This window comes from Microcaecilia unicolor, chromosome 5 (genome assembly GCF_901765095.1).
Source record: "Microcaecilia unicolor chromosome 5, aMicUni1.1, whole genome shotgun sequence".
In the NCBI taxonomy this organism is placed as follows: domain Eukaryota; kingdom Metazoa; phylum Chordata; class Amphibia; order Gymnophiona; family Siphonopidae; genus Microcaecilia; species Microcaecilia unicolor.
The window spans coordinates 182,098,462-182,116,251 of NC_044035.1; the positions used below are offsets into that span (position 1 = coordinate 182,098,462).

General features: G+C 47.3%; 1 protein-coding gene across 1 annotated transcript in view; it reads left to right on the top strand.

Annotated features, from left to right (window-relative positions):
• Nucleotides 1–17,790, top strand: part of LOC115470451 (phosphatidylcholine-sterol acyltransferase-like) — a 137,791-nt gene that overhangs the window by 84,308 nt on the left and 35,693 nt on the right. The window contains exons 3-4 of the mRNA XM_030203643.1: nt 2,818–2,933; nt 7,663–7,758. Coding sequence (XP_030059503.1) covers nt 2,818–2,933; nt 7,663–7,758 — 212 coding nt within the window. The remainder of the gene's footprint in view (nt 1–2,817; nt 2,934–7,662; nt 7,759–17,790) is intronic.

Below are 17,790 nucleotides of genomic sequence, written 5' to 3' on the forward strand. Positions count from 1 at the left end.
TTTCTCTGCTAAGGGCACAGGACTACTTCACCGCATCAATGGGAGAATGGATGGGGCCATGTACCGTACAATTCTGAGTGACAACCTCCTTCCCTCCGCCAGGGCCTTAAAAATGGGTCGTGGCTGGGTCTTCCAGCACGACAATGACCCAAAACATACAGCCAAGGCAACAAAGGAGTGGCTCAGGAAGAAGCACATTAGGGTCATGGAATGGCCTAGCCAGTCACCAGACCTTAATCCCATTGAAAACTTATGGAGGGAGCTGAAGATGCGAGTTGCCAAGCGACAGCCCAGAACTCTTAATGATTTAGAGATGATCTGCAAAGAGGAGTGGACCAAAATTCCTCCTGACATGTGTGCAAACCTCATCATCAACTACAGAAGACGTCTGACCGCTGTGCTTGCCAACAAGGGTTTTGCCACCAAGTATTAGGTCTTGTTTGCCAGAGGGATCAAATACTTATTTCCCTCTGCAGAATGCAAATAAATTCATATACTTTCCACAATGTGATTTTCCGGATTTAATTTGTGATGTGCTATCTCTCACTGTTACCAATAACCTACCCTTCAATTATGGGCTGCTCATGTCTTTGACAGTGGGCAAACTTACAAAATCAGCAAGGGATCAAATACTTATTTCCCCCACTGTATAAAGGCAATATCATTGGTTATTTTGCCTAGTGGCATAGCATCTCTTCATCGGGCTTTCTTTTAATTATAATTTTTTGTAAGTGCTATTGCAAACACACAAGAGTGCTCAAACTAAATGTGCTCAGTAAAAAATAATAAACTTATCTTATCTTTAAGCCATGTCCATGTCTCTAAATTCTGTAATCCACATGGGCTTCCCCTGCGCCCGACACCGCGGGTTTCAATGCTTTCCTCAGGGACTCGGGTTAATTGCCCTCAACAGGTCCACAATGACCTGTAAGCTGAGACATCGACGCTGAATGCTTATGCTGCACTCGCAAGTTCTTTGATGGCGCTATTTAAAGGCTACCAACAGCTGTCGCTTCGTCATGACGTCACTGTGAAAACAAAAGATCTTGAGCCAATAATAAGTCCAACCAAACACAATGAATAATGTCCTTACTACCGTATGAACATCTTGACCCCACTGGAGAGATAATTACGTCCCAATATTAAAAAAAAAAAAAAAAAGAATGATATTAATGATAATAATCCTATTGGATAAATGTTCATTGAAAGAGACTCAGATCAGATCATAGAGTTCCATTCCACAGTTTCATTCAATCCCTGTGGGCTAATAGTTTGTAACTTGTGTATCCACCACGGCTCTCTCCTGATTAAACTTGAAGTCCGGTCCCGACCTCCATGTGACTCTAATACCTGCTCTATAATAAACCATCGGAGATCTGAAAAAACATGATGGTATTGTAAACAATGAGAGACTAATGGGGCAGTCAAAGTCTTTGTTGTAAGACGACTTTTGTGCTCCACCAGACTTATCCTCATGGTTCTAATTGTACGCCCCACATAGTATAGAGGACAAGATATAATATACACAACATATGATGAAAGACATGTGGTACGATGTTCCATCTTATATGTTCATCGAGTGACTGCATGAGTCCATTGGAACAATGTCATGGTTTGTGTGCAAAACTGAAATTGACCACATGGTTGATGGCATCCTTGATCTCTCGATCTAGATATCGGGGGAAAATTTGTATGTACCAATTGATCCTTGAGATTCCTACCCCGAGTGTAAGCAATACAGGGATGTTGGCGAAAAACTGGATGAAATGTAAGCACCTGCCAATGCTTGTGTATTAAATGTGCCATCTCAGGAGCCAAAGTGGAAAAGCCCAATATACAAACCATTTGATCCATTTGTTCTTTCTGCTTATCTAATAATAGTAACGGGCGTTGGGCATACCAAGCTCTTTTGTATGCTTGTTGTATACACTTTTGAGAATACCCTCTTGCTTGCAATTTCAACGTAAGGATAGAAGCTTGAACTTTGAATGCTTCATCGGTGGAACAAATCCTACGAAGGCGTAAGAACTGTCCCACCGGAAGAGACCATTTTAATTTATATGGATGATGGCTATTCCATAAGAGAAGAGTATTGCGATCAGTGGGTTTATGATACACCGTTACCTGCAGTTGACCATGTGCCTTATATATCCAAGTATCTAAAAATGAGATATTAGTGTTGCTGCTAGTCATTGTAAATTTTAAGTTACTATCAATGTTATTCAACCATTGCAAAAATGATTTTAATTGGTCCTCCGCCCCATGCCATAAGAAAAATACATCATCAATAAAACAATACCAATTCGTAATGTTTTCAATGTACCAGATCGACTGGTACAAGTTGTTTTCCTTAAATTGGCTGACGTATAAATTGGCCACACTGGGAGCAACTGAAGTGTATTGGCAGAACCGTACGTGGGGCTCAGCTCAGTATAGGCTGGATGCTACATGTTGTGTTTGGAGTGCTTTGGCAGAGCTGTTTCTAGGAGTCATACAGTACTGGTATTTGGAAAACCAGGGATACCTCCTAGGGTCTGTAAGGGAGAAATTATGCCAGGTAAGAACTGATAATCAGTTTTTGTTTCCTTTTCTTTGTTCTGATAAGTGAATGAACAGATTTAAAGAGTCTGTTTTCAAACTGCACTGCATTTTTACCTCTTGTAGTCCATTGGAAAATCCTGAACTGAAGAGTCGGCCTTTGGAATAGGTTCTAGTCCACACATTTTATGATGTTAGAGGTTGATTGCAGTTGAGATATGATGTGTGACTGGGTGGAGTCAAAGAGTAAGAGACAGCCTTACTTTTGGCGCTTTGCAGATTGGTATACAACAGAACAACAAGAAGAATCTCCAATGCCCCAGGGGTGGATATCAGGGTTCCAGGCTTTGGGAAGACCTCTTCTGTGGAATACTTAGACAACGGAAAGCTAGCAGGTAATTATAACTTGTTTCCTCACACTTATAACAAAGAAATAAGTACAGCTTACAGTGATTACAGATACAGGTCCGGGCACAAATTTCAAACACACCCCAGACTTGTAATATTTTGGTTAGGTTTAATAAATGGTGCACAGAGTTAGGTGCCAGGATAATCCACGCTATGGGGTCCTTTTACTATGCTGCAGTGGTGCTAACACGCGGGTAGTGTCTGCCAAATCGACACTACCACCCAGGTAGCGCGGGCACCTGGCAGTAATTTTGAAGTTGGCGCATGCTGTTTGCTGTTGTAGAAAATATTTTTCTAATTTCTACCACAGGAGGCATTCCTAGTGGTAATTGGCAGCGCAGCCACATTAGTGCATGCTACATGATTACTACGCAGGTAGCATATGAGCCCTTACCGCTAGGTGAATGGATGGTGGTAAGGGCTCAGGAAGTAAATAGCCATGCACTACTTTTGATTTTAGCGCACGGTTACATACTGTCCCTATTTTAAAAAATCTTTTTTTCCCAGCCATGGTATAAAATGACCCAGCATGTACCAATTTCATGCGTCCAACAGGGGCGTAGCCAGACCTTACAGTGGGAGAGGGCCAGAGCCCGAGGTTGGGGCCACCCCGCCGCCACCCCCCACCACCATGCCTCGCTTTGCTTCACCTCACCTCCCCCCTGCCGCCACCGCCTCATGCCTTCTCGCACCCCCTCGCCTCCTCGCACCCCCCCTCGCCTCGCAAATACCTTTGCTGGCAGGAGTCTCCAACTCCCGTCAACCGAAGCCTTCCTTCAGCGCCGTCTCCGGCGCAGCCACGTTCCTGCCCTGCTCTTCTTGCTCCTCCTGTCCTGTGCAAGCTGACGCTCCTTCTCAGTTTCACGTAAAGGAGCATCAACGTGCACAGGACAGGAGGAGCAAGAAGAGCAAGGCAGGAATGCGGCTGCGCCAGAGACGGCACTGAAGAAGGCTTTGGCTGGTGGGGGTTGGAGACCTCCGTGAGCCAAACCAGGGGCCCGGACATAATTTGCAGGGGCCCAGGCCCCCATGGTCCCCCGTAGCTATGACCCTGGCATCTAAACTACCGTAGGGCCCCTAAGCTACCGCAGCTAGTAAAAGGGAAGTCTCGCTTTCTTACAGGAAATGGCCGGGCGGCAAGTAAAGCACTTGCCACACAGCAATTTGGGGGGGGGGGGGCATAACAAAAGTGATACTTCCCATAGATCAGTGGTTCCCAAATCTGGTCCTGGAGGCACCCCAACCAGTCAGGTTTTCAGGATACCCACAATGACTATTCATGAGATAGATTTGCATGCAGTGGAGACAGTGTGTGTAAATCTCTCATGAATATTCATTTTGGGTATCCTGAAAACCTGACTGGTTGGGGTGCCTCCAGGACCAGATTTGGGAACCACTGATCTATGGGAAGTATCACTTTTGTTATGCCCCCCCCCCCCCCCCCAAATGGCTGTGTGCCGCCCGGCCATCTCCTGTAAGAAAGCGAGACTTTCCTTTTACTAGCTGCGGTAGCTTAGGGGCCCTGCGGTAGTTTAGACGCCAGGGTCATAGCTATGACCCTGACAGGCTAGGGTGCCTCCAGGACAAGGTTTGGGAACCACTGCCATGGATGGATTGCATCAAAGGTAATTGTGATTACAACTCAGTGTACCATCTGGAGCTGGCTGAAAGTCATGCAGCTACATACCTAAAGGGGAATCTCAAAACACATTTCCCCTTAGTGTAGGCAAAGAGCACTGGCATCAAACCATATGGAAGTCAGTAAGTGGACTCAAACTTAACATAGACCACAACAAGAAAATTAAAAAATCCACCTCAAAATTCTCAAAAAGCCAGCATAAAAATTAGTAGCAACATAAAAACAATTATAAATAAATTAAACCCACAGATTAGAATTGAGCAGCATAAAAAATGGTAGTATAAAAGCAAGAAAGCAAATTTAAAGTAAGCACTCTACTCACAGCCACGATGCTCCTTCCAGTGAATAGTTTAGCTAGCTGCACTAACCTGCTAGCTGTATTTCCATGAGGTCAAGGTTCCATTCTTTAAAAATAATCTAACCCTCAACGTTCTGAGGACACGGACGTCACTTCCGTATATAAAACTCACCCTCAACGTTCTGAGGACACTGACGTCACTTCCGTAATGAAGGGTTCGTGGTGGTGAAGCCACCGAAAGCACTAAGTCGCTGGGCCTTGCCTCGCGTCAAACATGATGACGTCGAGGGCGGAGCAATGGCGTCAAACGTGATGGCGTCGAGGGCGGAGCAATGGCGTCACACATCGAGGGCGGGGCAATGGCATCAGTAGCTTCACAACCAAGAAGCTGATGAAGGTGCGTTCACGAGGTGCAGACCTATGGCGTCAGTGGGTAGGGAGGGAGGGGGTGTTGGGGAGGAAAACTTTGCTAGCGCCCGTTTCATTTGATCCAGAAACAGGCCTTTTTTACTAGTATTGTATAATTTCAGAATTCTATCTACTAAATTCAAACTTTTTTTGGTGAAAGGAGCAGCATGTGTTGCTAGAAGAATCTTAAAGTCAAAACTTTAAATGAGACAGAATGTTTTTTTAGCAATTTTTTTTTCATGACTTCAAAAATTAAAACCAAGCATATCATTTGATAGAACATATCATTCAATAAAGGAGGGAATGCCCTCGTAAAATCACAAAAATTTGACTAAAAATGCTGCTTTAAAACACTGGAAATCGCTAAAAATGCCTTAACATTCTATGCATTCCAGCAGCCATTTTTATGTGTTCCAATGACATGATTATGATGTCACAGGTTCCAAAATGCATTGTGGTTCTATGTGAAAGGCTAGAAGTGCTGGATACATATTAAAAACACCAGGAAGCTGATAAAATATTATCAAATCAATTAAGAGAGGAAAATAAAGCAACAAATTACAAGGTTCTCTCAGGAAATCTTTATGAAGAGCATCAAAAAAAAAACTGAGGGGCTCTTTCACAAAGCTGTGGGAAGGCTAGCATGCACATACAATAGTAATTCTGAGTTTGGCGCATGCTGAATCACGCGGTAGAAAATATTTTTCTATTTTCTACTGCAGGGGGCATTCCCGGCGGTAATCGGCAGCACGGCCAAATTGGTGCGCACATGATGGTTGCTGCATAAGTAACATATGAGCCCTTACCGTTAAGTCAGTGGCTGGCGGTAAGGGCTTTCCTATTAGAGCAGCAAGCTGGTCCCAGGAGTAAGCTAGTGGTCAGTGACTGTATAAGGGACTTATGTACTTTTGGTAACACATAGAACACTGGTATCTTGGGATGATCTACCTTCAAAAAAGTCAAATTCCTTCCTTGTAATTCAATTCACATCTAAAGCTGTCTTTAATATCGAGTCAATTTCTTTTTTCAATTCTGCAGTAGGATCTGTACTCAATTTTTTGTAAAATGTCCTGTTACTGAGTTGTCTATTAACCTCTCTAACATAATCCTTGGTATTCATGATAACTGTCCCACCTCCTTTATCTGCTGGTTTAATGATAATCCTAGTGTCATTCTGCAGTAAATTAACAGCTAATTTCTCCCCTCTAGTAAGGTTATAATATACTCTCTTATCGCTATTTTCAAATTTTTCAATATCTTTCAATACCATACTCTCATAAGGAGGTGGAGAATACCCGGAGGTTCCACCTGCTATCGCATTCCACAGTAGATAAATTGGAGTAATTAGAAGTGTGTTTTGAAAAATAATTTATGATTTTAATTTTCAGATAAAGCAGAATAACTCAATCCTAGTATTGAATGTGTTGTAATTTGGGGTGAAAGTGAAAGAAAGTCCTTTATTCAAAACCACAGATTCAGTTCCTTCTTTGATAAATTGTACATCTTTATTAGTGTTCCTCTTGGGCTACATCATGGTTCTAGAAGCTGTCTGTTGTTCTGGTCTGAAACCTCTTATTCTGAATTGTCCTGTCCTATACTGTCCTTCCACCTCTTTCCCCTCTCTCCCATTTTGATTATTTGTAAATTATTATTTATTGTACTTTGATTTTAGATTGATGTTAATTTGATGTCTTTTTATTTAACAAGTGTCATAGATGCACAGATGGACAAGTCAAAATGTGTCTAGATATATAAAACTCACTAATAAATATGGTTAAAAACCTAGATCAAGTTCTTTCACTTATACTTAATATGATAGGTGGGTCTGCCTATTCCTAATCTAACCTGGATCAAAGGATGAAAAATTGTTCATTTTGATTAGTTTCCTGTGTCGTTTATAGAATTTTGTTTTATTTGGGTTTTACTTTTTTTATTTTTTTTTTGGGGGGGGGCAATATCATCAATTGTGCACTTTCTTGCTCAATAGTAGGCGTTTTTGTACAAATTGATCAATAGTGTATCTGTTGATAAACAGTGCATTCGAGCGCACTGTTGAGCAATAGTCACACTATTGATAACTCAGAAAAAGAGAACAAAAAATTTTGTTTTTTCTTTTTTTTTCATTTCAAGTTAAAAAGACATGAAATGACACAGGGAATGTTGTCAATATTTATTTTGGTGAAAGCTGCCTGCCTTGATTGTGAAAATGAATTTCATTTACTTTGGGTTTGATTCACAGAGTCAGCTTCATCTTGGCTCTTCCTCAGCTCACTTATCAGATTTTCTAGCTTGCCTACCTCTACTACAATGTTGATTAGACAGTTCAGGTTGCTGGTCATCCTCACTGATCTCTGACAGTATCTTTTTGAAGGTTATCTGCACACAATGGTGCAACATCTGGTGAACAATGGCTATATGAGAGATGAGACGGTTCGTGCTGCTCCTTATGACTGGAGGATCGTTCCCAGTAAGTATGCTGAATTTGATAGTATTTTCCTTCCCAAACTAAGCAGCGGGATTGCTAAAAGCAAGTGTGTTGTGTTGGAAAAGGGCAATTTTCAGACAGGCCAATTTACCCTAAGTAATTGTTATTTACAAGGGCAAATGGCTTTGAAAATTGTCTTCACAAATTTGTTAGTCCAGGGAAAGAAATCATGACTTTCAAACTAAATTATCTGAATAGGTATAGTGAAGTAATTAAGAGGCCCTTTTACTAAGCTGTAGTAAGCTCTGCACACATGCCACGCATGCCCAAATGAAACTACCACCAGGCCAGTGCACTCTCCTGGCGGTAATTTCAGATTTGGCTCGTGCCCATAACACGTGGACGATTTATTTATTTCCTCCAATGTGCGTCAGTTCCGGCAGTAATTGGCACTTGGCACGTGCCAACCAGTCACCACATGTGTAGAGTGTGACCTTTTACTGTTAGATCAATGGGTGGCATTAAGGACTCAAGCCGGTTTTGGACATACGCTAGTTTCTTTTTACTGCAGGCCCTTTTTCCCGTCCCATTAAAAAAAAAGCCTTTTTTGTAGATGCGGTAAAAACTGGCCCGACGCACCTACACTACCACAGGCCACTTTTTACTGCAGCTTAATAAAAGGGCCCCTTAGTATAGTTTGTGTTAAAAAAAAAAAAAAAAAAGGTATTGTGCAAGTGGTTTGGGGAGTTTTGAGGGGTCTGTGAAGCAGGGGAGGATTATATTCAAAATGTTTTTGTCAGTGCTCCAGAGCTTGTTTTGTTATTTGTAATGCTGTATTGTGGATTTCAGTGCTGCACTATATGCCTTTATTTTTGCTTATGATGACAATAAAGATATTTCTATATAAAAACAATAGAAAACGCTTATGGCTGCCAATGCATAAATAAATCAATAAATGCACATAGTTTTAAATGCTGTGATATCAACTAAGCATATTCTATATACTGTGCCTAAATATAGGCATTGCTTACAGAATATGCTTAGAATATTCCACGCAGAGTTTTTAGGCGCCTTATATAGAATATAGCACCACACGGTAGAAATTATTTTCTGCTGTGCATACTGGACGCACATAGAAATTAGAATTACCACCAGGGGCACACAGTAGCCGGGCAGTAGTTCTAATTTGACACACATTGTACACGCATAGGCACCTACACATCTTAGTAAAAGGGCCCCTAACTTGTTAAATTAGGTGCCAATTGGCCTTAACTGCCAATAATAATAAGTCATGCGAATTGGTGCTTCAAAATCTGCACCCTGGTTCACAAGATTATCTACGGTGTAGTCCCAGGATACATGACAGACCTCATAGACCTACCAACCAGGAACAGAACTGGATCATCATGAACATATTTAAACCTTCATTACCCAAACTGCAAAGGACAAAGCTACCTATGCATCCAACTTCTCCTATATTAGCACAGAACTATGGAACATACTGCCAAAAGGTGTGAAAACAATCTACGACCAGGAAATCACTAAAAACCTACCTGTTCAATAAGGCATACCATACTAACCCAACATAAATGCCTCATCACTGCAACACAGCAAAACCATATATTGTATTGGACACAATATAACCTCCCCTATCTTTGACCCCTAATGTGCCTGTATCATACCTACCCTATCCGACCTTAACATCACATTGTATTTGTTCCCCTACCGGACTTGGCGAACACCATTACGGTACTATGTAAGCCACATTGAGCCTGCAAATAGGTGGGAAAATGTGGGGTACAAATGTAACAAACAAATGTGTGGGGGTTTTTTATTTGAAAGCTTCCCATATGTAGATATATCATGAAATAAAACTGAAAATCACTAAAACAGCATAAAAATGTATTTTAACTGGTAGAAACAGCAGTAATAAACTCTGCATGTTGTGCTCATTTTTCTACACTGTTCTATAGAATACAGTAAAACATGACAGGGGAAGAAAGTGGCGATTGAGGAGGAGGAGAGAAAGAGAGCAAGGAAGGTGGCTGATGGGCGGGTGGGGGAGAGAAAGGTATGCCAGCTCCATGCTTGCATGAGTCTGGCACGGAATGGGCACAAAAGAGAGAAAAGCGAGGAGTTGATGAAGAGTGCAACACAGGGGCGTAGCCACGGGTGGGCCTGGATGGGCCCAGGCCCACCCATTTTCCCTCCAGGCCCGCCCAGCCACATCTTTTGCGCGCTGTCGCTGCCCTTTTGTCCCGCGGAGGCAGCGTTCAGCGTTTCCTTCCTGCCCTGTCTTTTCCCCAAGCTCCGCTGCATCGGTCCCTGCAAGTGGACATTTGGAATCCTTCTCCTTTTCGGCCGTCGCGCTACACTGCCATTCACACAGGCAGCTTCGCTCCTCCCTGCCGCGTCCATCTGGCCCTCTCTGATGCACTTCCTGTTTAGGGCCGGATGAACGCGGTGGGGGAGAGCGAAGCTGCCTGTGTGTTTGGCAGCGCAGCGCGACAGCCGAAAAGGATAAGGATTCCACTTGCAGGGACGATGCAGCGGAGCTTGGGGAAAAGACAGGGCAGGAAGGAAATGCTGAACGCTGCCTCCGCGGGACAAAAGGGCAGCGACAGCGCGGGAAGGATGCGGATTCGCGGGCCTGGAGGGAAAGTGGCTGAGCTGCTGGGACATGGGAGGGAGAGGAAGAAGTGACTGGAGGGAAGGGAGAGAGCTACTGGGACATGGGAGGGAGAGGAAGAAGGGACTGGAGGGAAGGGAGAGAGCTGCTGGGACATGGGAGGGAGAGGAAGAAGGGACAGGAGGGAAGGGAGAGAGCTACTGGGACATGGGAGGGAGAGGAAGAAGGGACTGGAGGGAAGGGAGAGAGCTGCTGGGACATGGGAGGGAGAGGAAGAAGGGACTGGAGGGAAGGGAGAGAGCTACTGGGACATGGGAGGGAGAGGAGGAAGGGGCTGGAGAGCTGCTGGACAAGGGAGGAAGAGGAAGAATGGACTAGAGGGAAGGGAGAGAGCTGCTGGACATGGGATGGAGAGGAGGAGGGGACTGGATGAAGGGAGAGAGCTGCTGGACATGGGAGGGAGAGGAGGAAGGGGCTGGAGAGCTGCTGGACAAGGGAGAAAGAGGAAGAAGGGACTGGAGGGGAGAGCTGCTGGACATGGGAGGATAGGGAGAGAAAGAGGGGAGATGGATGAAAGGATGCAGAGAGAAAGGGGAGAGACTGGAAGGATGTGGAGAGAGAGGGGAGATTGAAAAGGGTAGAGAGAGAGACACTGGATAGAAGGAGAGGGGAGATAGAGACACTAGATGGAAGGATGAGGAGAGAGGGTAGATGGGTGGAAGGATGAGGAGAGAAAGAGGGAAGACACTGGATGGAAGGGTAGGGAGAAAAAGGAGACGCTGGATGCAAAAGAAAGAGGGGAGACACTGGAAGGATGAGGAGAGAAAGAGGGGAGCTGCTGGATGGAAAGAGGGAGAGGACAGAGTAGGGAAAGACTGGAGAATAAGAGGAAGGGGCATGTGGGGAACAAGGGTGAGGAAAAGATGAAATGCCGTAGGTGATGAACGGACAGGAAACCCTGGCAAGAGAAAGACGAAGGAAAGCAGAATCTAGAGACTGGGAGCAACACAATGAGAAAAGTAAATGGCCATACAACAAAGGTAAAGAAAATAATTTTATTTTTAATTTAGGATAAAGTAATATGGTACCTGTGTTAAGAAAGTTTCAGAGACCAATACTTCCTTCCTTAGGTCAGGAGAGGATACCATAACAGCATTATACTGACCCGAGGCAGGAGGTTTTGGCCTCTGAAAGCTCATTGAAAAGGGTGTTAGGCTATGAAATAAACTATTTTCTGAAACCTGATGCACTGAAAAGCAGCACTTTACCCCTGTGTGACAAATGCATCTGATAACTGTGACTAAATTTTGCTGGGGAAAGGGGTAGAGAAAAATTTGTGCCCACCCACTTTAGGTTCAGGCCCATCCAAAATTGGCAGTCTGGCTACGCCACTGGTGCAACATGCACAAATAAAACAAAAGGTGAGAGGATGATGGAATAAGTGCTATTGCTGGCCAGGGACAGGGAATGAATGCTGATGCCCATCACTAAAGCAAAGAATGAGTGTGTCATGATCATTAGAGGGTAATTACTGAGAAAATGCTGTGTGGAAACAGTTAGTGGTGGTGGTGCCAATGATTTGTTGCCAGCCCCTCCAAATGACACAAAGATTACGATTTAGGAACAATTACAACTCTAACCGATGTGAACATCCATATAGCAAGGAACAATGGCGGCTGCTGAGAGAACTGACTTCAGCCTTGTGACGTCATGCTGTCTCCTGTCATTAAACCTCCTTGCCCTAAGTGTGCTCCCAAGGGCCCCTCCACTGCTGGGCTCCCTCCTCTTCCTGGTAGGCCAGTCTGCTGTCTTTAGGAGGCACCTCCAAGCAGGGCCGTGCCTAGGGTCTCTGGCGCCCCCCCCCCCCGTGAAAATGATCGCTCACCACTTGCCACACTGACAGGAATTGTCAGCAATATTCTTAGAAACAAATTGCTATACATTGCAAAATAAGATAACAGATGTAAATTCTCAAAGTGGACATATTCCAAACACTAAAATGAAAATAAAATGATTTTTTTCTACCTTTGTTGTCTGGTGACTTTTTTTTCTGATCATGCTGGCCCAGTATCTGATTCTGCTGCTATCTGTCCTCTTAACTCCGTTTCCAGGGCTTCCTTTCCATTTATTTCTTTCCTTTCCTCCTTTCTTCTTCATTTCTGGTCCTCAGCTTCTGCCTATTTTCTTCATCCATGTGCAGTTTTTCTCCTCTGTTCCTTTTCCCTCATTTCATCTCCTTCATCTCTCTTCCCTCCCCTCTATGTCCAGCAATTTCTCCTCTCTCCCTGAGCCCTGCCCTCCCATCCATGCCCATCCATGCTCCTCTGTCCCCTGCCCCCTCCATTCATTCCTATCCAGCAATTCCCCTCTCTCCCTGAGCCCTGCCCTCCCATCCATGCCCATCCATGCTCCTCTGTCCCCTGCCCCCTCCATTCATTCCTATCCAGCAATTCCCCTCTCTCCCTGAGCCCTGCCCTCCCATCCATGCTCCTCTGTCCCCTGCCCCCTCCATTCATCCCTATCCAGCAATTCCCCTCTCTCCCTTCCATGAACCCTGCCCTCGCATTCATGCTCCTCTCTCCCCTGCCCTCCCGCTCTCATGTCCCAACTGCCCGCCCTCTTCTCCCCCCCAACATACATAGTAACATAGTAGATGACGGCAGAAAAAGACCTGCAGGGTCCATCCAGTCTGCCCAACAAGATAAACTCATATGTGCTATTTTTTGTGTATACCTGACCTTGATTTGCATCTGCCATTTTCATGGAGCGTCTCACATTATTTTAAAGCTTGCTTGCTACAAGCTCTGGACCAACGATGGCAACCCACGTTACCCATCTGTGAGAAGTACAGGCCTGCATGTCCTGGGAGAAAAACTATTCCTTAAACTCCTTTGCCAAGTGAGCACAGTAATTCAAAAATAAGCTCTCTCCTTCTCCTTAACTGTTCTCACAGCTCCAGAACAGCTAAACAGCAAAAATGGCTTTTACAATGTCAGAGTAACAGTATAGGAACTAGGTACACTCCAAGTGCCGTATATCATCTCATTAGATAAGAGGCTCATATGGCAGATAGATGCTCAATCCCTGTCCCTCCATCCAACGCTGTTTCCTATTATAGAAACCCCTAAAAAAGAGAGAAGAACACACTTGAACACCCACACAGTCAACACTCAACTCCACACTCAGGAACACCACCATACAGACAACACAGTGACCGTCTTCTGATCCCTCTCACTTTTCTCTCCTTGTTTTTCAGCAATTTCAGCAATAAGTATCACCTCAGTCCTCAGCTGGCTGATTGCAGAACGATCCCAGGAAAAGAGTGGGTAATAGCACCGGGTTAGCATTCCCTTCTTGGATCTTCTCAGCTATAGAATGTCAAACTGTCTTCTTTTTTTTTCTTTTAAATTTACCTCTGTCTGGCAGCACAGGCGCAGCGTCAGTGAAGGAGGCTGCGCTCCCGACGTGTCTAGCCTTCCCTTCTCTCAGTGTCCCGCCTTCTTCTGACGTCATTTCCTTGACACTGAGAAGGCGGAATCCTTCACTGACGCTATGCTGCCGGACGGAGGTAAATTTAAAAGGATTTAAAAAAGGAAAGGGATCTTGCGGGAGAGAAGAGAGCGGGCAGTTGGGCAATGGGAGCGGGAGGGCAAGGTAAGCATGGTGCAGCATCGCACCCCCCAGAGGACGGTGCCCCCCTGCCGTGCTTACCCCGCTTACCGTGTTGGAACGGCCCTGCCTCCAAGGATCCCTTCCTTGCTAGAATCACAGCTTAGCTCTTTTTGTGAATCTAGCTCTCTCTCTGTGATTGCAGCCCTTCAGAGCCTGTGACCTACAGTTCCAGGTTTTCACCAACAGAGGGAAGCCACCATCTCTGTTAAAAGGTCTAGAGCCTTGAATAGGTTCTCAATATATCTGAGGAAGATCACAGCTAGCCTGTCCCACTTATATTCCTGTGAGGAATTTTCCTTGACCCCACCCAGCCTCAGTTCAGTATGTGTGTATTATTAACCCCCAACTCTATTTACCAACTTTAATAAATAATTATCTTCAATATGTGTAAGTGTGGGTCATTTGTCTGCCTTTTCTACCAATGAGCAATTAGCATATCCATCTCACTGTGCTGTTCTGTTCACTGCATCAAAATGTTACTTTTCAGAGGCCTGCTGTCTGAGCAGAATGTCAGTTATATGTTACTCTTTCTCCGAGGACAAGCAGGCTGCTTGTTCTCACGACTGGGTGACATCCGCGGCAGCCCCCACCAACCGGAAGAAGCTTCGCGGGCGGTCCGCACGCAGGGCACGCCCACCGCGCATGCGCAGCCGTCTTCCCGCCCGTGCGCGACCGTTCCCGCCAGTCTTTTCTTTTCCGCACTGGAGAGAGTCGTGCGTCGCCGCTCTCTCTTAGTCAGCCCCGGAAAAACGTCGCGTTGTCCGCGAATCTTCGCTTATTTTCTGTTTTTTGTTGTCACGCGCCTTCAAAACTTTTTTTCTTAAAAAAAAAAAGAAGAGAACGCGCTGAATTTTCCCTCGTTTTCTAGCGGGGCATCGCGTTGCGGCCTTGTGGCCGCGCGGTCGATTTATTTTTCGAGGTGTGATTTACCGCCACCATCGATGACTTTAACTTCGCCGATGCGATTTTTCCGTCGATGTCCTCGAAGGTCCCGAGTGGATTTAAGAAGTGTGGTCGGTGCGGCCGGCCGATCTCGCAGACCGACACCCACGCTTGGTGCCTCCAGTGCCTCGGGCCGGAGCACAATATCAAGTCGTGTTCTTTGTGTCTTGGTCTCCGGAAACGGACTCAGGTTGTGAGGCAAGTTCTTCGGGACCGTCTTTTTGGAACTTGCGCCGGCCCCTCGACGTCGACCTCGACGGCATCGGTATCGACGGCCGGTTCTTCGGTACCGGTATCGATGTCCGCGAAATCGGCACCGATGGCATCGACCCAGGGAGTACAGGTCCCGTCGGCCCGCCGGTCCTCCGGTGACGGTAGGGGTGAGAGGCCGCGTGGGCAATCGGCCCCGGTCACTCCCTCTGCTCATGGCCCTCGGGACCGAACCCTGTCCGACCCGGCTCCTCGAGATCGAGGGGGATCGACCTCCTCCTCCTCCGTTCCACCTGGCGCCGATGACGGGCACCGCAAAAAACAGAAGAAGCACTGTCATCGGTCCCCATCGGTGAGCCCGGCCCTCGGTGCCGGAGAGGAGTCGACGCCGAAGCGTCCACGTTGAGAGGAAAGGTCCCCCTCGGTAGTGGAGGTACCGACGCGTCAGGGTCCCAGCACTTCGGTGCAGTCTCCTGGACCCGAGCAGCTTGCGGCACCGACGCCTCTACCGGACCCCCCGTCTTTCTCGGCAGCGGGCCTGGACGAGTGCCTCCGAGCCATCCTTCCGGGGATCCTGGAAGGGCTGATGCGCCAGGCTGTGCCGGCGCCGGGGGTGCTTGCGCCCTCGGCGCCGTTGACTGTGGCGCTGACGAGCTCTAGCCCGGTGCCGAGGCCTTCGACACCGCCACGCAGGTGGAGTCCCCGTCGACGTCGATGGAGGGAGCTTCGTCCCCACCGGCGCGGGAGTCCACCGCTCGACGACACCGAGGCCTCGGTGCCTCGACGTCGAGCCGGGCCCAGTTGAGGACTCAGCTGCATGAGCTTATGTCCGATACCGAGGAAGAGGCCTCGTGGGGGGAAGAGGAGGACCCCAGATATTTCTCCTCAGAGGAGTCTGTGGGCCTTCCCTCTGACCCCACGCCTTCACCAGAGAGGAAGCTCTCGCCTCCTGAGAGCCTCTCCTTTGCCTCCTTTGTCAGGGACATGTCTATTTGCATTCCCTTCCCCGTGGTCTCTGTGGATGAGCCGAGGGCTGAGATGCTCGAGGTCCTCGACTATCCATCACCACCTAGAGAGTCCTCCACGGTGCCGTTGCACAATGTCCTTAAGGAGACACTGCTTCGGAACTGGATGTGACCATTATCTAATCCCACCATCCCCAAGAAAGCAGAGTCCCAGTACAGAATTCACTCGGACCCAGAGTTAATGCGGCCCCAATTGCCTCATGACTCGGCAGTCGTGGATTCTGCTCTCAAGAGGGCACGGAGTTCGAGGGATACCGCCTCGGCGCCCCCAGGGCGGGAGTCTCGCACTCTGGACTCGTTTGGGAGGAAGGCCTACCAATCTTCCATGCTCGTGACCCGCATCCAATCTTACCAGCTCTACACGAGCATCCACATGCGGAACAATGTGAAGCAACTGGCGGACCTGGTTGATAAGCTCCCGCCGGAGCAGTCCAGGCCTTTTCAGGAGGTGGTCAGGCAGCTGAAGGCGTGCAGAAAGTTCCTGTCCAGGGGTATCTATGACACCTGTGACGTGGCATCTCGTGCTGCGGCCCAGGGTGTAGTGATGCGCAGGCTCTCATGGCTGCGTGCCTCTGACCTGGACAACTGCACCCAGCAGAGACTGGCCGATGTCCCTTGCCGGGGGGATAATATCTTTGGTGAGAAGGTCGAGCAGCTGGTGGACCAACTGCATCAGCGGGAAACCGCCCTCGACAAGCTCTCCCACCGGGCGCCTTCAGCATCCACCTCAGCAGGTGGACGTTTTTCCCGGGCCCGGCAGGCTGTGCCCTATTCTTTTGCCAAGCGTAGGTACACCCAGCCAGCCCGAAGGCCTCGTCAGGCACAGGGACAGCCCCAGCGCGCTCGTTCTCGTCAACAGCGTGCGCCTAAGCAGCCCCCTGCGCCTCCACAGCAAAAGCCGGGGACGGGCTTTTGACTGGATCCACGGGAACATAGCCGCCCTCAAAGTGTCCATACCGGACGATCTGCCGGTCGGAGGGAGGTTAAAATTTTTTCACCAAAGGTGGCCTCTCATAACCTCCGACCAGTGGGTTCTCCAAATAGTGCGGTGAGGATACGCCCTGAATTTGGCCTCCCTGCCACCAAATTGTCCTCCGGGAGCTCAATCCTTCAGCTCCCATCACAAGCAGGTACTTGCAGAGGAACTCTCCGCCCTTCTCAGCGCCAATGCGGTCGAGCCCGTACCACCCGGGCAGGAAGGGCAGGGATTCTATTCCAGGTACTTCCTTGTGGAAAAGAAAACAGGGGGGATGCGTCCCATCCTAGACCTGAGAGGCCTGAACAAATTCCTGGTCAAAGAAAAGTTCAGGATGCTTTCCTTGGGCACCCTTCTGCCAATGATTCAGAAAAACGATTGGCTATGTTCCCTGGATTTAAAGGACGCATACACTCACATCCCGATACTGCCAGCTCACAGACAGTGTCTCAGATTCCGCCTGGGCGCACGGCACTTTCAGTATTGTGTGCTGCCCTTTGGGCTCGCCTCTGCCCCACGAGTGTTTACAAAGTGCCTCGTGGTGGTAGCGGCGTATCTACGCAAGCTGGGAGTGCACGTGTTCCCATATCTCGACGATTGGCTGGTCAAGAACACCTCGT